The sequence below is a fragment of the Melozone crissalis genome, unplaced genomic scaffold (assembly GCF_028551555.1).
Source record: "Melozone crissalis strain CALT ecotype California unplaced genomic scaffold, PUWL_Pcris_2 ptg000033l_1, whole genome shotgun sequence".
Taxonomy (NCBI): domain Eukaryota; kingdom Metazoa; phylum Chordata; class Aves; order Passeriformes; family Passerellidae; genus Melozone; species Melozone crissalis.
The window spans coordinates 17,083,934-17,105,868 of NW_026535811.1; the positions used below are offsets into that span (position 1 = coordinate 17,083,934).

Genomic DNA, 21,935 nt, shown 5'->3' on the forward strand with positions numbered 1-21,935 from the left:
TGACAAGAAGTACTTGAAAACATATGGCAAACTATTTAATCTAGCATTTATTACTTGGCAACTTAAAAAATAGTGTTCTGATCCTGTCCAAATATGGACTGAAATATATACCATGGCTCAGATGCCACAGACAGATATTTCATTTCTGTAGGATGGACTTCTCAAATGAGCATATTGTCATCCCAGATAACTTGAAAACTGCACTGTTTCTTAACTAAACTGGCCATTAAATACATAATTTGCATAAATATATGGCCACCTCTATGTGATAAAGCTGTGCATGCAACATTGCTTCCATGATTTATTCTAGTATGGCTTTACATTTTTGACGTTCTGGGGATCTTTGTACTGATAGCAAACAGTTGCATGAGGACAGCATCTGCAGAAGCTGAAAATCTGCCACTTGGCATAGAGAGGTTGGCATTTTATTGTAAAAGTACTAGGCAGGATTTTCAGAATCACTTTGCACTAGCCTTCCTGCTCACTTAAATCATTATTATCCAAGCAGGCAGACAGAAGCAGCTGTAGGCAGGGTTACCAGCATTTTTCACCAAAAGATTTGGCTTTTACTTGTTTATAACTCTTTCAGGTTGCAATTTGCAGGTATGTGAATCTGCTTTAGATTTCGTCTTATTTTTAAGCTTCCAGCTTAGAAAGAGAGGAACATAAAATGTCTTGGTTTTTTTCATATTTGGGAAAAAATCTTCAGTTTATCAAAAACTTCTAATGCAATTGTGCTCAGGAGCAGGATCTTAGTATCTGTCATGGATATAGACATAGAAAGAAGAGGTAAATTCCTATGTTTTTTTCAACATAATCTGGAGTCAAATCGACTGTTCTGAAGTATCTTCTTTCTGCTGACAGCAAGTATCTATGAAAATTACTGACAAAGCACAATCTTCTTCTGGGCTTGTGTACACCAGAGTCCATTAAAGTACAGAAGTAGCAGTAAACTCTGCAAAGCTGAAGTTTATTGATGCTTTGGAGCTAAAGGATGCAGTTCATCTGAGGGATCATGTATGGATCTGTATGATTCTGCTTTGCGTATTTCTAGATGGCTTCTTGAGGTCCCTTTCAGCCTCAACACTTCAGTGTTTTCTTAACATGTTGAGCAACTAGAAATTGCATACTTAAAATTTACACTAAGAAACCATTAAGGCTGCAATCTTGAGCACTCAAAAGCTGCAAAATACCAGACTTCTAAATAAACCTATTGTGTCATAACTCTTCTCAATGACAAATGCAGAAAATGCTCCTGTCTCATTTAGTGCCTAGTGAAGCTGGGGAAAGTCAGGGCTGTGAAAATAGCTGGGAATCTTTTCTCATCTGCTGCAGAGTGAGTAGCAAACCAGAAATGGACTGTCAAGAAAGAATGGTCTTGATCAGACAGTGAAAAGAGCTCTAAAACTCTAACCTATTTATGCCTTCACTGAGGAATCCCTACTTAGAGCTTGGCAAGTCACTTGAATCTCTTCTATTACAGGTTACTGATTTTATAGTCCTTTCTCTATGGCATTTGCAACTACAGCTGGAGCCATCAGGAGTTTGGCTTGGATCATATCAATGTGTTGTAAATGCTTAGCTGGCTTCTGCGTGGCTCTTGTTAATCACCTATCACTACCAAATGAGTTTGATATTAATATCTTTATATTCATTTCTCTTTTGTAAGATGGGCAAAGCAGTCCTTTTAAACTTGAGAAGAGTATTTTGAAAATACATTACAAATGTCTGCAAAGCACTTTGATATTACAGTAATGAGTATCATGGGAAAATCCATGAGGGAATGAAAAATTTTGTGTTCACAATAGGGTTTGAGTACTCTGCAGTAGGAAAGGCATGACACTAAATTATGGAGAGGAAGCTACTGAACACAAGCCTGTTTAATTAACACTGACCATAATGGACACTGCATGAAGCAAGAGTGACTGCCTTATCAGCATGTGAAGGTAAATGATAAGATGGGATGTGCTTATGTAACTAGCATGTAATGACAATTGTGATACATAAAAAGCATGGAGCCTTCCAAGTGTTTCTGCCTTTTCACTTATTTTAACATCTTCCTTGAGGAAGACTTGAATTGTTACTAAAGGCCTTGGGCCAATACATTTGAAAACCTCTCCGAGTGGTCCGACTGAATTGCAAACTGGCTGATAAAAATTCTCTGAGAGAGGTACTAGGTGTACTGAGAGGTACTACACTCTCTGTCACTCGTTCACATAAAAAAACCAGAGCAGCAAGCTCTGACAAACCCTGAAAGGCCTGGACTCCTGGAGGACCATGATAAAACAGCATAACTGACAAGGATATGGGGTTTTACAAGGGTGTCTTAGACCCTACCTGTCCCTGTTATACAGGGCTACAGACCCAGCTCAGGCTGGCAGGTGGGAAGCGTCCAGCTCTTCAACATAGCTGCACTGAAATGGTTAGCTGTGAAAAAGTTTTTTTTAAAAGTTGAGATTTGGTTTCAGAATTAGGCTTCTATAAATAGCCTGCTGTAATCTCACAATTACTGTCCCAGGTTATCTGGCTACACCTCTGTACTTCAGTGCATTTGCAAGGACTAGAAGTAATTATTTTAAGTAAGAACTCTGGATCATACTTGCAGAATGTGCTGTGGGTTTAGAGGTTGATGTGCTTCAAAGTAAGCTCTGCAGCCCTGGAAAACTCAGTGTCCCTACTTAGAAATCTGCCACCAAAGGTTCATTATACTTACAACTACAATTTGGACACCAGAGGGCATTGAATAAATTGAAGTTTTTACTCTAAACCCTGAGGCATTTAGAAATAATGTTCCAGAAAAGGCTCTAATCCTCCTGCCACCATCTATTACTGAAACTCCCAAAGAATACAAGAATTTGAGGAAACAAATAATAACAACATTAGTAAACATCCTCCCATACTTCACCAACGTAGCTGACATTGCACTCCAATTAACAGCACACAATATTCACTTCTAATAAACATTGAGAATGAAAACTACCATAAAGGCATTTTTCTCTGTGCTTTTGCCTTTGGCCCTGTGTAGCCTCTTAATATAGAGCAGAAATCAGGCTGTAAATACTCTGTGGCACTTCTTTAAGGCATTCAAAAGTGATTCTTTTCACTTTGTACTTGGGAACTAATATCATCTATGTGTGTTTACATAGTGGAGATCTCAGCAAGAAAAAAACTGAAGTGTAAGAAAGACTGTCTCAAAAATACTGGCCCTGTGCAAAGCAGCAAACATTTTATGTTGTTTTACTACACTTCTTTTGTCTCTCTCAAAGCTACCAAGTAGGAATGCAAGCTATTGGACTCAGACCTAAGACTCACTGAAGCCATCAGAAAGACTCATTTCTGAAGCTTTTAGATGACAATGCTGAGGTCAATTATTTGAGCCTGTACAGAACAATTTCTAATTTTGTGGGCTAATGAGTATCTGCATCTTTAGCATCCCAGCTTCAAGAATATAACACTCCGGGCTTTTCTCTGAAGAACAGTATATATGATGCAGCTGCATGTTTTCCAAGTAATAATTCTAGACTGTGAGCAGTGGAATCAAGACTAGAGCAATCATTTCTGTCTTTAAAAATATTGGAACTGACACTCTTAATTTGACAGCTCTAGTGGATTTATCATTAAATTAATTGATGCATCCACCTTTGTGGACCTTCAAAATATTGCAAGCCAGAATCCATTATGCTTTATTTGTATTGCTTTACAAGGAAAGCCTGGATTAAACTGGTCCTTCACTTTTCTGCATTCATAGGAAAGTAGAAAAGTTATGATTTTGATAACTGAGCCACTGTCAACATTCTATTATTCAATCCCTCTAATCCATCTCCAAATGCATCTTCTACAGCTAAAAACCCCTCATTACCAAAATTATCAATCACCTTTGGCCAAAACAAATATAACTTCTTGTGGAACACAACAACAATGAAGAAAACAAGACATTTTGGGGCATTTGAAATTTAATCTTCATCTACCTACATTTGCAGTCCTTCTGGTTTTTCGCAAGTTCAAAGCCAGGTCTACATTCACAGGCAACCCCACCTTTGGGTGTCTCCCGGCAGATGTGTGCACACCCATGATCTTTATTCATACAGTTCATACCCTCTGTGGAAAAGGAAAGAAAAATAGAAAATATTAGTATTAAAATAAAATTGCAAAATAATTATGCATATCCAGTCCTCCAATAATTTTATCTGTAACTTTTATTTTTCATCTGGACCGTGTTCCACAAGACAAAAGAACAGAGCTGAAAGGAGATATATAGTCAACAAAACAGTGTAATAAAAGACAAACACGCTCTGGGGCAAATATGAGCACTACTGTGCGTCTCTGTTTCATGCAGAAACTTGGGATTTCTGTATTCTGTATCTATAGTCTAATCTTTCATGAAAATATCAGGGATTTAAAGGATACTCCAGGAAGCTGTCTGTCCCACAGAGCTGAATAAGTGATCTGTTATTTTTTTCCTTGTATAAATTCAATGGCTGTTACTGTCTGGTGGATTTTTATATGCCTGCTAATGTGCTTTATATTTTCTAACACACAAAATCTGCCAAATATTATAACCAAGCATTTTTGCTTGGATGCATTTCTTTGCTATTTGTTTTACATCTCAATTCTCTGTCATCCACTGTAAACACAGCATATCTCCAACAAACCAACTACCACTTTTGTCTTTGACTCTATTAAACAAAACACACCAGCTGTTCAACAAGCATCCAAGTGCCATGGGTGGATTCCTGCTAATGTTTATGCCACAGAATAGTATCAACCAGCTTTCTTTTAATCATCACAGAGACAAATTTAGCTTTCTAAACCATATCAGTGATTTAGATACTGAATGCACCTTATACTCTTAGAGCCTTTCATTACCGTGCTAATTCAAATCCCACATATTCACAGAAATCTTGAACTCAGTTCTTATGGGTCAGCATCTAACATTCCTTGTGTGAACGAAGGCTAGCTAGATTTGCATTACAAAGCCTTCCCAGACTTCCCCTTGGATATCTGACCTGTAAAGGAGAGACAAATTCCCTCAGAATACACTGGCAGAGAATTCCCATTTTAACTCAGCTTGCTACACTGCTGTAAGCAACATCAGCGCGGACTCTGCAACTCATTTGACACTTTGCAATGTGTCTGCTCCCACCTATTCTAGCCTAATTTCTCAAAACTACTCCAGTGCAAAACGTTCAACTTAAACCTACAATGCCAGTGTATTGCAAGTAAATGTTTTTTTTTGTGCCTAGAATTTTGAGGAGGAAACGCTACAAAAAGTCAGTCAGAGATTGCCTCAGGGTGACAGAAGTTAACAGCTTCAAGAAGTTATTCACACTGTTCAACTTTACCTCTGAGAGGTTTGCATTAGCAGAGTAATGAAAAACACACATCACCAGTCTGATTGGGTATTTTTGTTCACCTCTCCTACAAAACACACCAGGGTCTTAAATCTCACCACCTATGAAAACCAATATTATAGACAACAGATGTATTTATTTCTTCTAAATTCCCCTCTGTGTTGTCCTTGAGCCTAAAAACTTGCCAAAAAATAGTAAATTACTACAACCAAGTAAGTTATTCTTTGTAAACTGCAGCCTGGACAACAGATGCTGCCCTGAGATACAACACACACTACATGCTATAATACACCACCCTCCACATCAAAGCGAGGTATGAATGCTTTGTTGGGCTGAACAGATACAAGAAACCTGGGAATGGCCTTATTGAAGGGTTTGAGGCATTTTATAATCTCTTTCTCTCCACTTCTCCCAACAAAGGATTTCAGACACAATGTGTTTGACAAACTGCATTCCTGTGCACTGCGCTATGCTCCGAAAGGGATCTGGGAAAGATAACACATGGCTGATTGAGTCCCACTGCCCAGGCTCTGAGAAGAGAGGAATTATAGAGATGAAAGCAGATATTTAATGGCCCACAAGTGTAATCAAGCAAGTGATTTTTCAGTGTTTACTTGCAGATACCGAATCTCTGCCTTTATGGGAAGGCAGAAACTGTGCACTGCTGAAAGTATTGGGAGAAATTGAAGATCAAAATCTTTAGAAACAAAAGTGATCCTGATAGTGGTGTGTAAGACCACAATATTTTAGTTACTGTATTAATTATTCCATTTGTGGTATTATTCAGAGTTGTCTAAAAATTATTTCAGTTGCATGTCTAGCTGGAGAACACCATAGAAATCTCCTGAGCCTGAAAATCATTCTTTTAGAAAATATAATGGTGAAATGAAAGACCATTATTTTTCAGTCATAAGCAGGAGCCCATGCACAACAAAAATTCTCATTTCAGTATTTTTCAAAATCCATAAAAATTAATTTACAAGTAATTTCCTAAACAAAACCTTTTTAGCCTGAAAAGATTAGTGAAATAAGAATGCAGCAAATTTTGCTAAAAATGCAATCTAACCTAAAACTGTGTCTATTTGCAAATAATTTTAATCATTCAAAATTCTAATTTTTCAGCAGATACAGTATTTGTCCAGATGTCTTCTGTATTACTTTACAATACACAAATAATTTATGAATCACCATTGATAAAGTTTACTTTTTTGCTAATTGACTCTTGAGGTAATATAGAATCTTTAATGATATGGCACATTAGTCCCACTGAAAAAACAAAAATATGCTAAGTATCTTTCTAGTACTAATCTTAGCTTCTAAACAAATGCATATAAATAGGAGAGAAAAATACTCCTAAAAGGACTTTGTTCAGTGTTCTCGAGTAGAATGTAGTCCAAACTTTAAAACAGACAAGAAACACATAAAGCACCTCCAGTATTTTCCTATAAGAAGGTGCACTGCTGGTAGTGAAGAACTGCTCTGGCTGAGTTCACACTGCTGCCACAGGAGCAGTGAGATGTTTGAACTGTCATTTCTCCTTGCTCATGCCCTCTGAGAAAGAAAGCTTTGCAATATTTTAGTTCATGTTTAGCAGCCACCTAATGCACACATGCTCTTTCCATAAGGGGTGCAGAGTGGGAATAACAGCATGGGAAAACTTTCCCTAATGTTAAAGGGGGATTTAAGCCTCTCAGTGCCTGCCTTGCTGCTCAGCCCCAGGACAACGGGTGACTCAAGGAGGAGGTGGGCAGTGTGCTCCAGCCTCACAATTGTGGCCCAACTTTCTTTATTTGCAGAAAGGGGTGGAAAACTACTCATTTAAATTACCCCCCCCCCCCCCCATTATGATGGGAAAATTGCATGGGATTCTGCTGTTCATTTATCTGTTTGAAGTTTTTCTCCTTATCACCATCAGTCCCAACTCAGCAGATGGGTCCTGTTACCAAGAGGTGCCCCGTGCTTCTCATGGTGCCCCTTCCTTGAGCTGACTAATGCAGTGCAGAAACAGTACAGAGAGGGAGAACACCCACGGAACTATTGGAGGCCTCTCCCACATCAGTACAGAATTATGCCCACAGCATGCTGCATGGCCTGGGCAAAGTATCAGACAATGGATCTTCCATCCAAGCCCTAACCAGACGGTATTTACAAAACTATTTACAGAACTTGTGACCAGCCTCACTCTCCATTGTGTGCACATCTGCCTCACTCTGGTTTGGAACACGAGGAGCTGCTCCCAGCCTGTCTTGATTTTTGCAGTGCTCAGTGTGTCCCAGCTTCTAGAACTGATGGGACTATGGGTTAAGCGAAAAACCACAGTTCCCAAATGAAGGGAAAGATTAAGTGTTGATAAGAGAGTTGATAAGAGAGAAGTCTGTACACACACACACACACACACAAAATCCTTACTTTATCAGCATGACACTAAAGTGTCCAGTGTTGAAATGTTCTAGGTTTTACACATTAACTGTTCATAAAAGCAGTGTCTTAATCCCAAATGCTGCTACTCAAGGTAATCTCTAAAGCCAGCACAAGAATGGGTGCATGTCTCTTCAGCAGTGCTAGCAGACAGTCAAATAAACTTCTAAAACACAGACACATTCTCAGCAAATTCACCTTACAGACAGCAAAACAAAATCCAATGGAAAATATAAACAGGAAGGGAAATGCCACTTAAGAAAGGAAAACACTGATCTAATTAAACTAAATCCTCTCTCAGCATTTTAGATATGACTTGAGAAACTCTCTTCTATTGCCTTCCTGGATTTTTTCCTGCCTCTAAGTTACAAAAGATTGTTCATGGGAGAGTGACAGCCACTGTTATGTATACCTACAATCCACACTCATTTTTGTTCCTAGCCTAGGAGAGATTTGGATGTGAGTCTACTACGTTAATCCAGTCTGCCATCTAGTTATCACAAATCTCTTAATAGTGCTGTTCTGCAAAATGTTCAGTCTGATATAATGGCCTCTCCATTGTATTATGCTCTAAAAATGTTTTCAGCTCAATGGCCCTGAAAGTGCTTGACTCAGGCTGACTGTGACAACTAAAGCATGGATCAGCCTTTATTTCTCATTAACACTGTCTGTTCTCATCTTAATTAAGACTTTTATCATTTAGCAATTATTTTACCATGTGGCTCATCATATATGGTTAGATTATCCTCTATGTTGCCATGATTTCACTTACTCTGTATTTATATTTCTGCTGTTTTTATACATGCTGAAGCATGCTGATTCCAAACATCTGAAAAAGACCACTTCAAATTGCATCAATAACTTTCAGAATATTTTCAGACTACATGTGCTTGAATGTGCTAAGAAGTTACAAGATACCTTGAACTTAACCCATACATACACACTGACATGCCCAGCAGCATTTGCATAATTTACACACAGTCTTGAAAACTACATCATCACATTATCCTTTCTTGTTGGTAAGTTATTTTTAACACAAGGTACACGGTGAGATCTCTTATTAAACTTCACCATATATAAGATACAAGATACATCTTCAGTAGCAGAGAGAAGAAAGAATATAAGAGGAAACAAGCTAAACAACCCAATTCTCATTTTACTTGTTCTGTAAACTATTAACATCATAGGATTTTCTTTTTTGTTCTCTTTTTAAAAATTGTGTAAGAAACTACAGTGCTACAATAAAACACACTGGTCAATGACCAGGCAGTTTAAAAAACTGACAAAGACAACTCCTCTCACAGAGTTCTTACTCTGTGAGGAATGGAAGTCAACCAAAAGACAGCAAGTTTCTGATGGAGGCAGGAACGCGATGTTGGCAAAAATGTGAGATGGCTGTTCTAAGCCATAAGGTACATTATGCATGTATGTTTTTATCGTATAGAAACAGACTGTTAACCTTTTGTCTGGCTTGTGGAAAGCAGCTCCCCATCTACACCTGGGAATGTCCCTGCCTTTTCCTTCTAACTCCAGCATCTCATGTGCATCTCAAGGGTGATGAAAATCAGCATTTGGCTAAACAACCCAATTAGAGTCAACAAATACAGATGGTCAGATCTTAGGACCATTAAAGCCAAAGGACTGTTTTCCAACAGACTGGATCTGACCTTTATGCTGCACAGTTGCATCAGATCTTCTGGACACTTCTGGCTCCCTAATAAGAACCTGATTCTGGGATGTGAGGAATGTCTGGGTGACCTCTGCTCCCCAGTGAGAGAAGTAAGATGTTTTCATCTCAAAACAGAATGTCCTTTCTTGAGGATCAAAACCCCCACCAAGATTTGCTCTCTTCAGCAAGAAAATGGAGGGTGAAACTAATTGGCTGAGGCAGGCGTCCTTCCTCAGCTGATCACAACACCACAGGTACAAAGCATCCATCTAGGAACAGACCTTCAGAGCTAAGTGAGAAACCCCACATTGGGCACGCTGGAAATGTAATCATCTATATGAACATCTAATGTTTTTCATACTGTTAAGTGAATGCACACAACATTTTCTTCCCATCCTCATTTCTGAAACAAGTTACTTGGTTCTGCCTGAAATTTTAGGAAAAATAGTTGTTTCAGTGACTACAACTCACCCCACAGTGGTTGGAAAGAAAACAAATAAAGCAGGCAAACTGACCCAAGGAAACAGAATTCTACACTATTAAGTAGGTTGTCTGGAGAAATATCTTGGACATAGTACAAGAAAACAGCTGCTGGTATATTATAAAATAAACAAATTGAAGTTTGTTTAGCAATTACATGTCTTTTCAGTTTGGATCTGAAATGTGCTTAGGGCCAGCATCTTCAGAAGGCAGACTTGCAGTCTGATCTCTGACAAGATGTTCCTGCTCTGAGTGACAGCCAGGAAACCACATGGAGAGGGTTTTTGTCTTGAAATTTAGAAACGGGAATGTATCAGAAGTATAACTTCATTCTTTCAGCAGTAAGAGCACAGATTTGCAGTTCTGCAAAGGTGCTGTGGTTTCAGGAGAATGGTGAGAATGAATGGACCAAGTTTAAGAAAGGAACCATGGAAGTGTGGAAAGGAAACAGATTCCAAAATTGCCAGAAAATGTCATCAATTCTCATAGGACCAAGACAAGAATAAGAGGACTGGCTGAAATCCATCCCATGCTGGTTGTGACCAACTTGTGGCTGTATGATGGCTTTTTGGTGAACACATGAAAGAACGTCTGCAATCTCAATCTGCTTTCCATATTGCAGAGCTACCAAGAGAAGCTGAGGCTTGCTGAAACTGTTTCCAATAGTCTCTGTTACCTTCTCACACACAGATATGGATTGTCTAAAAAAAAATAAAATCTGCAAGATAGCCCAGAACCTGTGTGCCAATGCTGCCCTGGCAGAATCAACTGTGAGTCTCTGCTAGTGTAGACTTGGCACCTGATGTTAAAGGGAAATAAATGGTAAGGGAAGAAAAAGGTAAGGACAAGAAAAACACAGTCAGCACTACCTGCTTTTAACTTTGTTTCATCTTTAAATAGCAATTCCTTAAAGAGTAAAGCAAAGCAAAAGAAAAGGGAGGTTTTCAGGGAGTCACTGCCACATGATGTCCCTGGGCAGAGGGGGGTGACTCTGAGGGGAGACCAGGCCATGCAGGAGGCAGAGGAGAGAAATGCACTTTCTGCATCTAAGTCTTCAACACCTCTCTTCTATTTCTTGGTGCCTTGGTGGGAGCAAGTTTTGCTGTCCTGAGCACCAGGGCTGTGGTGCAGAGCCAGTGAAGGACAGCATCACCACAAGCCCGAGCACCTTCAGCTGGGCAGGGGTAGTGGAACAATCACCTCAGCCCACTCTGGGGTCTCAGACACTCACTCACAACAGCAGGATTGAGAAAACACAAAGAAATCCAGAGTTGGCACAAGAACAAGAAACTGGCAGAAGTTTTAAAAAATATTCATATGAGGTCTTTGGGCCTCTTAGTTTACTAGAGCTAGGAAAAGTTGTCACACTCTTTTCAAGAGTCTCTCTCTTTGTACCTGAATATAACATAGGAAAATTGTACAGCAGAAGATCAGACAATGGCAAGAAAATTTTTTTTCCCTCCTGGTCACAGGAAAATGCAGTATTTAATCAAACATTCATTACCTCTACCAAGTGGAACTTCTCACAAAGATGTAGCAAAGTTTTGAGGTCTCCAATAAAAAGACTTAAAATCATCTCAGAGAGCAGACACTTTCACAAACAGAAATTGAAAAAATCAATTGAAAAGATGGCTTTTCATTACTGTTTCATAAGAAGGTTTTCAGCAGGCTCTGAACAAAAATTAAATCACAGCAGTATCATTTGCATAAAGATAAGGCAAACAATGGGAGGATAGGACTAAAAAAACCCAACTAAAATATTGTAACTTCTTCCTTCTTCTGCAATATGCACAAGTGACATGAGACAGACATGAGATAGAAATATTCTAGAAATATTTCTAATAAAAGATCTTGAAGATAAATATTTCTAGGGCATTTTTTCAAACACATAGAATACATTCAGATAGATGGAATAAGAGTAACTATTTCAACAACACGTTCCTTTGCAGGAACTCCTTCGCATCCCAAACTCTTCCCAGGACAATTTCACAACTCCTTACAAAACAATGTAATCAGCAAAATGATAGAGGGCATTATAGTATATGGATCTATATATATTATGTACTGTAATAGGTGTATGTATCATTATATATATGCAGCAATCTTTATATATAATGAATATTGATAATTATTTGCGATTCTATATGTACTAATGCATATATAACCAATTTAAACTCAAAAATATGTTCTACAAGGAAAGAAGGCTGCTCACTTTCCTCCAGGTAAATACAGAGCATATTTTTTGTAGTAGGGCTAAACATGATTAAGATCTAAAGCTCATTTTGTTACTTTGTTTCTTGCCAAATAAAAAAATTACTGTGGGGCTAAGGAGTTCCTCCATGCTCACTAAGGAGGTTACACTTGCCAAAGATAAAGGCTAAAGGAATAGAGTTTCCAGCTTCCTGTTCAATTTTAGGGAGACACTTCAGCTTTGGAAAGCTGAATGTGAAGCAACATCCATAGGTAGCTGTGCTGTAGTCCCCAGAGCTTCGTACTTTCATCAAGATTTTGTGAGCAGAAAAATACAGTGGTCAGTTATTGTCCAACAACCAAACAGCTGATTTCTACCAGCTGTGGTGACTTCCAGAAAAGTCACATGTAACTTAGAACCAAAATATTAACAGTGTATTTGGAGCCAGAGAGTCAACCACAATTTCTCTCAAAAATAAGACAGTGGCTATATTTAAGTGGTACATCTGCACACAACACAAGTTCATTTTAGGCGCAAAGTGTTCAAGTCCCAGGGTTTGTACAGCCCACTTCCATGCAGCCTTGGCATGCAGGAGGTAGTTTGTCCCTTGGAGAAGTCAAACAGGAAGGTGTGCACTTGGGTGCCAGAAAAAGCACCACAGAGAGCAGAATGGATTTCAAACATTCCCAAGTTCAATACAGTCCCTTCTCCTTCTTCTTACAAAAACACAGATGTATTTCACTGATGAGTCTCTGAGAAATAAACTAATCCATTTTAGAACTGCAGTGGAGTCAAAAAGAATAAAATTGAACCATGCCTTAGAAAATGCTATTGCTTCTAAATGCTAATACAGCAGGATTTTACATACCTGAGGACAATGGAAGATGAAATATGAAAGCCAAGATATATGTTTGCAAACTGCCTTGTGAAGAAGCAATTCAGCTTCCTATCAAAATGTGTTAAGATGTGTGTAGTGTCTGGGGTAAAAGCAATGTTATCTGGAGTACTGTCATAACTAAAAAACTACTTTAATAAGCTCAGAGTGTTTGACTCCTCCGTCTCCTCTGTCTCTTGATTGATTATTTAGTGAGTCTGGTCCTAGAGCTCATAATTTCAAAATTCTTTCAACTTTTTTTTTTTGTCTTTCTGATCAAAGAAATGTTTATGTATCCTTCACATACTGTGTCTCTTTAAACCATTGGCTTTTTCAAAGTGTTTTTTTTTTTTTAACACCATAATGTGATGTACACAGAGAGGTAAATGATGTCAGAATCCTTTCTGCCCCAAACCAGTCTGTAAATCTTCAGAAAAGCAAAGTTCATGGGTGCCTTTAAAAGAGGCACAATCTGTTTGTGCTTAAAAGAAAGTCCCCTTTTTTTTGTGTGTGCAGAATAACAATGCCAGAATGTGTTATTCCAAAGAACTGTTGCCATGGTGATGCCATCAATAACATCATTTTCTGCATCCTTGTCCTTTAAACACATAAGGAACGCAACAAGCATTGGTAAATGTGAAAAAAGAACAATTACCTTTTCTTTCTCAACAGCAGAGGAAGCCTTTATTCACCTCATCAATAGAAAATTATGTAGAAAGGAATAATAAAGACTGTTACAAGAAGCACCAAGAAGCCTATTAGTGACAAAGGCTTTTTTTTCCTTTCCATGAATAATTACAGCTCTTCAAGAAGAAATCAGCCCAGGCTAAGGACCCTTTGCAAGCTTTAGATGGTAAAACAAACATTTGATTATACAAGGATTTCCCTTTCATGTACCTTTCCAAGGAAAAACAACTAAAATCTAGAGTGAAATGAGAGAGAGAGAAAACCCAGAGAAACATCTGCTGCAATTAAATTTACAGAACCCTGCCCATTCACCTAAAAGACTCAACAATAAGAGCTAGACTAGTGACAGAATCAATATAAATTTCAAGCCAGCAGGGTAAAGTTGTCTACAGTGGGAAACTTGGGCTTTTAAAGTCACATAATAACAGGAAGCTATTCCAATTCTGTACAAATGGGGTAAACAGGATTTCAGCACTGGATGTGTTACCAAACAGCTGGAAAACACTGCTCAGTTTAAAACCTCAACGACCAAAGCAAAACTGTAGATACACTTCCTACACAAAGTCAGTTCATAAATAATGGAACCTTTCCAAAGCAGGATTTGACTGCAGGAACTTTTAAGAGTCATATAGCAAATAATTAGGAAGTCCTTCTGAGCCATTACACTTTTGTCATGACTCTGATGGTGATGTTCAAAGAGGAGCCCTGGACGTGCTGCTTGGTGCTTTCTACACAAAGTAAAGGTCAGTGTACCGTGCACTGGCTTGTTTGTATCTTTTGGACCTTTCTTTCTGTACCTATACTTGGGTGAGAGGGTGAAGGTGGGTATGAAAAACCTCCTGCTTCCTTCTCCTTGTCGTGTAAGAGAAAAGTGGGGAGGAAAGAAAGAAAGGAGTGATGTGAGTCGGAGATGAGGAACGTGCACCCACAGTTAGACAAAGGGGCTAGTAGGATTAATGACAGCAAAGATACATAGCAGAAAATGGATCAGATTTAGAGCACCAACATGAAATCACTAGGATCATGCAATTCCAAGCTCTTGAGCTGAATTTCAGTGGTCTATGAGTAAAAGACAAGTAGTTGAGCATATGGCCACATTTACAATGGAAATTTTGTGCTGGTTAGGAAAGGGAATTCAAGATGTTTGAATCTTTTCCTGCACACATCATCTTACACTGTCCTTTGATTTTGTGCTGCTTCTCCCTCTACCTCTAAAGACAGATAATGCTTGCTCATTTTGGATAGCTCCTTCAGCTTTCCACTTGTCACTGTGGAAATCCTAGAGGAACTGCGACCCAGTAGAGAGGAACAACATATGGAGATGGCAGGAACCAACTATTTTCCCTTCTATTTAGAACTTCTGCAATGTTTTAAAGTGTGCCGCTATTCACTTCAGTTTAAATGCTAACACTGACTGGGTTCTCTTTATTGGAAAAAGAGCTTCCACATTCTTTCTAGATTTCAACATATTTAGGAATTGTTTAGAAAACCCTATGGAAAGACTTTAATACAGCAGCTGATGGTCTAACCCAGTTTATCTGAGGGGCTATTCACTAAATTCTCCAGAAAACAACAATCAGTGAAATCTGTTTCTCAGATCCAAACATTACTCTTTATCTCATAAGCCGAAGGAATAAAAGACAAATTCCTGGAAGGAAATGTTATGATTCCCTTCCCTTCTGACTTGCCTGAGACTTGGAAAGAACATGTCTACTTTTTGTAATTTCCTAGTTGGCCTTAACAGGCTGAAAACTGAACGGTAATTCCCAGTTTACCAGTCCCTCAGACCAACACTCCTGCATGGCTGTCAGCAAAACAAACCAATTGTTTTGATGAATTGCTAAAAGCCTCTTGAACCCTTCTGAGATCATTTCAAGGCCACTGGAAGTTTATATGCCTAATTTATGAAGTAAGTATTAAAAGTGTACATGTGTCTTATTAAGCAAGAGTTTCCTAACTCTGCTGAACTCTGTGACTGAAAGGACACTTAGCATTAATTGCTTGTAGGTTATCTCAGAACTCATGCAATACAGAAGGTCACTTCAGTGTGATACTGTTCTTACACAGATCTTTGAGAAAATCTCCTCTAATTTTTATTCTGAAGAGAGAAGAAAGCTACTAAGATGAGATATTTTAAAAGATATGCCAGTACTTACAAATTATTCACCAGTAATTAAAAAAAATTCTTCACAACAATCAGGCATTACCTAAATAATTCCTTTTTTCCATCCCCTGAATCCTCAGAAAGAATTTCCTCCATTTGATCCTGTACAATTATACATTTTTAAGGCAGAAGCAGAAGGAATGATGTTTAAAAAAAAAAAATCAAACTTCCTTATGCTAACCTATTCTAAATACTAATGGTGCTTCTCAAAAGAGAAAGATCTTTCCATCTAGGAATTCCAATCAGGAATATTTGCAGAAAAGCCTGAAGATGAACCATCACATCCATAGTGGCCTGTGGCTGGGCTGTTACAAAAATAAAGTCAACTATATAATACTATAATCTGATTAAAACTTCAATTTTTATGGCCTCTGCAAGGATTCATTCACCTGTACATGATCACAATTTCCACTTCAAGGGGTGTATTTGCCCTACACTTAGACCACAAAATTATTTTTTAAATGTTCTCAAAGATGGCACTGAAAAGATTTAATGACACCTTTTTTGGCCACAATCTGCAAAACAAAAGCTAGCAAATATGTCTTACAGCTGCTCTTTCATCACCTTGGAGGTAACAGAGTAGGCTTTTTGTGACACATCTTTGCTAAGAAACTTGCCAGATCCTTGGCTGAGAGAAAAATAAAAGCTGTAAGTGTGTGAGCATTTCTCAGATGGAGAAAGCAAATGAGAGCTGGGCAAAATAAGGAGCTGACGGAGGCTGGACAGGCATGAAGGGACAGTCAGTCAGTGTCCCTGAGTCAGAGGCCTGCAGGGAACATGAGGAATAATGCTGGCACTCAGCATACAAGCAGTCAGCAGACAGGGTAACAGTCCATGCTGGAGAAGGAAAGGCAAGCCTCATCAAGGGAAGGAAAGCAAAGCTGTTTTTGATGAAGTGCTGGAACTGATCTAGAGTGAATATGGAATAGGGAAGGTTGTGTCCTGAATAGACTAGTAAGCTACATTCCTTGCACCTAGAAAAACAGGAAAAAAATCAGAAGAAAATACTGAAAGAGTAGGATAATGGAGTAGTAAGTGGAAAGGCTAGCAGACAGAAGCATTCACTGTCCAGAGCCTACAGGCTCACCAGGAAAAGCTGTGCCACTGAGTTTTCCCATATTCCTCAATGACAGGGCATGACAATTGCTTACATGTCTAAAGTTCTTGGCTTGACAATATGTATGCATTCCAAGATCTCTAATGCAGTTTCATGGGAAGGCTTGACTTCATCTACTACATTCTCACCACAGCTCTGTGTGCCCAGGCTGCTTGTGGAATGACATCAGACTGAAAAAACATAAGCATTCTTCTCTGCCATTGGCATAAGGGCCATCATTATCAATATTCAGCAAAGCATAACACTGGAAACTCTGTATGTTTAGAAGCAAAGTACTGGGCAAACAACCTGTGATACAAACAGGAGTTTCAGGCTCCAGGTAAGGTAAGATACTGAGATCAGCATTCTTGAGTCCTTATGAAGTAGAGTTCTTTGTGGGTTTGAAAGTATGTTTCTAACTGGCTGTGTTATTACCAAAACCTGGAATTATTTGTTGATCTGGAAAGTTCCCACAGGGTGTGGTCTGTATGCCATTTTAATACATGTCATATTGTTGGGTTTGGGCATCACTCGTGGGCTTTTTTCTACACTCATTGAAACAATGAGGCAAAGAACACATACTTGGGTCCGACTTCAAATTTAAAAATCCAGTTTGATGGTAATCCACATCCTAGAAAATTACAGGGTACCACAATCTGAATTAAACACAACATATGCAGAACAAGCTCCACCTACATCACTTGGCCAGCCAAAGAAGAGAACACAATGCTATTTGAAGATTGTGTTTACCAGATTGGAAGTGCTCCCTCTTTGTTCTTCCAAAAGTGATGAAGAGGACTGGTCAAGTGGGGGATGCCAGAGAGAACTGGGACAGCACCTCCTAAGCCTTTCCAAGCTGCTACAGGAAACCTTTCTTCTTCCCCTCTGACTGAAATTCTTCTGTGAAACTGCTTTTATGACCTCACCTTCACAAATTACTCATGCAGGTTTATAGGTCTGGCACATCTGCTAACGAGAGTATGTCCCACCCCAGACTAACAACAGTGAACTTCCCAGAACTAGGAAGCCATTCCACATGACTCACAACATGTCACTGAACTTCCATCTCCAACTTCATGGCATGAGCAAACAGAGAGAGATTCTCCTACTGTTATGAAACCCTACTGGCAGCCACTCGACTTTCTCCCTCCACTATGGCAATTGCCAGATTTCCTAAGTACTGAGAGAGTTGTGGTTACTTTTGACCCTGACTCTTGTCTTCCAGGTCTTCTCTCTTGCATGCGAGTTCTATTGATGGCAATTTGGAAATAATAAGGAATGCAAGAGCGATGTTACGTAAATCCACATAATCTCATAAATAAGTATTACTTTGCAAGAGGCTTTGCACTAATGTGTTTCTCTAAGATGACATTTGCACACACATTCCTACCAAAGAGGGGTTTTTGATGAAATGTTCACCAAGCTTAGATTGATAATTTAGAAGTCATTGCTCTTTGCATGGAATTTCTGATGTTGCAAGAGCCTTCAGATCCAAAAGGGACACTACAACACAATAATCAATGGCAATCTTTTTACTCAGCACAGAACCACCACTTAATTTCCTTAATGAAGGACTAGCTAGAAAGGGGTCTCCATTTGAACAGAAAAGAAAACTTGGTTGAACTAAGCCACTAATGTCAGAACAAAAAGGAAACCAGAAAATTATTTTGTGGTCCTTGATGACAAGTTATCTTAGATGAAGTCCCTGAGGAAAGCATATGAAAGGGCTTGTGAATTAAATTGGCTGTTTGAACAGAAAATTATAAAGGTTCCTCCTTCTAAGATGGTGCAAACCACTTGTTGAATGATTACTGCAGCTACTGGTTCATTGTGAATGTACAATAGATGAATTTATTGTCACTCTGTATAAATTACCCTTGTTACTGCCACTGAAAATTATACAACAGGGATTGTGATAGCCTGACATAGCTAATTAAGAACAAATTGTGAAAGCTTACTTTTTAATGACCACTTCTGCATAGATACCTTGTCAAGACAAACAACTAGTGGACAGATTTGTTACCAATGAAAAGTATTCTATTTTGTTTAATTCTGATTTCTTTGGCTCTGTAAGAATTTTTCAGAGTTTAAAAGTGAAGAAGTTAAGTAATTTCTTATACTCTCAGACAAGGTCTCAAGTGATAAACTTCATTTTCTAGGAGTAATGATAAATTAATATGAATCACTATACCATGCAGTGACAAAAGGAATCAGTATTACAGGGAGCAGAACAGACCTCCTGCAGTCCAGGAGGAGGTACAGGACAAGAGGAAATGGCCCCAAGCTGTGTCAAGGCAAGTTCAGGCTGGACATCAGGAAGAATGTCTTCACTGAAGGGGATGTCAGGCATTGGAAGGGGCTGCCCAGGAGGTGAGGCAATCCTCATCCCTGCAGGTGTCCAAGGAATGACTGGATGTGGCATGCAGTGCTCTGGGCTGGTTGATTAAGGTGGGGATCAACCATAGATTGGACTTGATGGTCTTCATGGTCTTTTCCAAACAAAATTATTCTGTAATTATGACTGTTTTCAATATCTTCAGAAGTTTTTTAACAGGCAGGGACTGAGCCCAGGAGGTTCCACCTGGACATGAGGCAGAACTTCCCTGAGCAGTGAACAGATTGCCCAGAGAGGGTGTGGAGTCTCCTCTCTGGGGATATTCCAGACCCCTCTGGACACAATCCTGTGCCCTGTGCTCTGGGCTGACCCTGCTTGAAGAGACGCTTGGACCCTATGAACCACTGTGGGCCCTTCCAGCCTAAGCCATTCTGTGATTCTCTGATTCCAAGGATAATAGAGAAGTTTGAAGAAAATTAAACAGCATTGTTTTCATAGCAAGGCCAGTTAAGTCAGTGATTTTAATTGCTACTTCTCACAGCAAAAATACCCCTTCCCAGAAATTTCCAAACCAAATGCATTTTACATGAACAAACAGTAAACCCAAATTTGAGACTACTTAGATTACAGTAGTAACTCCAAAGAAACTAAGGGATGTGAAAGTGGGAAATCTGTATTTTTACAATCCATCTCAAATAGTTTCAGTCTGTAGAAGAAATGTAGTCTCTCTTTTCTCCTTGCATTGTTAAGGGGGAGAAATAAATTCCCCTAGAAGTCAGAATCTCTCTTGGACACACAACATTAAATGCAGAGACAATGTTCCAGTGCCTCAATTCCCTCAGTCTTTTAAAGAGAGTTTTTTTGGTGAGCTACAACTTTGCCAACATGATGTCAGGTGAATGTATTTTGAAAGATGATTGAATATGTTCACTGTGCTGGAGAACAGTCTTCTATCATGTTAGTTTTATATTTCACACACAAAAATTCCTCCTCATATCAAGTCTGAATCTATTAGTTCATAACCATTACCTCTTGTCCTATTGCAACAGGCTCTGCTAAGATCTTTGTCTTTCTTATAACCACCCCTTAAAAGTACTGAAACACTGCAATAAGGTCTCTCCAGAGCCTTCTCTTCTCCAGGCTGAACAACCTTAAATCTCCCGCTCTGTCTTCACAGGAGAGGTGTGCTGTACCTCTGATCAATTTTGTGGCCTCCCTCTGGACCTGCTCCAACAGTTCCATTCCACAGTCATCTAACACACTTTTAATACCATAAAGATGCATAGAAAGGCTTGGACATAATTTTAAGAAAATATGACTGAACATTCCTATGACTAATAGATTGTAAAAGTGCATGTGAATCTCTGTTCAAGTGTCTGACTAAGACAACAGCCTAGTACAGGATGACCAAAGAAAACATTACTTGTTTCAAAGGAGTATAGTTGTTGTGGATTTAAAACAAACAAACAAACAAACAAACCCCAAACAAACAAAACAACTGTCCAGCATCCAGGCTACTCTGCTTCACTTCAGTTAAACTGTGATGTTCTTGTCCTGTGCAGTGTACAACATTGAAGAAAAAAATCTCCGTAGCAAAAGATTTTGCACCCAGAGACACAAATTACAAAATACAGCAGAAAAGTTGACATCTATTTCATTCAAAAAATGCAACAACTACATCTGGAGCATCTACCAATGCTTCCTCCCAGACTTCAAATATTTTCATCCTACTATTCTTAGTCTTCCCTGCCACCAGGACCACTGGTGACAATTTATACCATGGTTGTGCTTCACCTTTAAGTGTTCACATCAGTCTATGCAAGTACCAAGAAATATATAAATTATCTCCTCAAGCTGTTCCCTTTCTTTTTGGAGGTATGTAGACCTTTTTTCAGCCTCTAGCACTGCACTTTATTAGAACAGGTAGATTTTCCTCATGAGCTGCCCAGTAAAGCTGGAAGAGCAGTACTGAAGGTGTCAGGTTTGCTGGCTCAGCTGGCTGCTGTCCACAGGGACTGCAGTCCAGGAGAACATGATTCCCAAGAAAACAAAATTATTAAAACTACCTGCATGCTGAAGGAAGTGGAGGACAGAGAAGATGGATGGCTTGGAAGGTTTCTGACCCTTCCCTCAGGACTCTCACATGTGAGAGGTTGGGTGAGTCCTTCCTCAGGGCAGCTGCAATGAGGGTGCAATGGGGAAACATGAGCTGAAAACTCAACAAATAAAGGAATCCTATGAGAAAAACCATGACAAAAACTAATGGTAATGCTTTACACTGACAGAGTGAGTGCAGAGCTCTGAAGTGCATTTGACTTCTGTGGTAACTCTACCATTGGATATCATAGGTAGGGCTTCACAATAATTACATGTCTCTGCAGCTCACTTGATAATTAAGCTCAATCAGATCCCTGAGTATTTACCATATAACTGCTGTGTGACTTAGAAGATGAGATAGTTGTGTAATTTGCTGGTATTTTCCAGGGCTAAACCCTACTATTACATGGTGCAGTTCTTACCACAAATCATCACCAATATGGTCTACAGAAATGTTGATCCTCAGCTATAAAATTCCATAGGGTTGAAGACCTGAGCAACAATGCAATAGATAATTATAAAAATGCTGTTAATGCCCAATGTACATCTGTATTTTAAAGTAAATAGCCATGA

General features: G+C 39.0%; 1 protein-coding gene across 1 annotated transcript in view; it reads right to left on the reverse strand.

Annotated features, from left to right (window-relative positions):
* Positions 1 to 21,935, reverse strand: part of SCUBE1 (signal peptide, CUB domain and EGF like domain containing 1) — a 187,945-nt gene that overhangs the window by 85,452 nt on the left and 80,558 nt on the right. Inside the window, exon 5 of the mRNA XM_054282072.1 lies at positions 3,973 to 4,098. Within this exon, the coding sequence (XP_054138047.1) occupies positions 3,973 to 4,098 (126 nt within the window). The remainder of the gene's footprint in view (positions 1 to 3,972; positions 4,099 to 21,935) is intronic.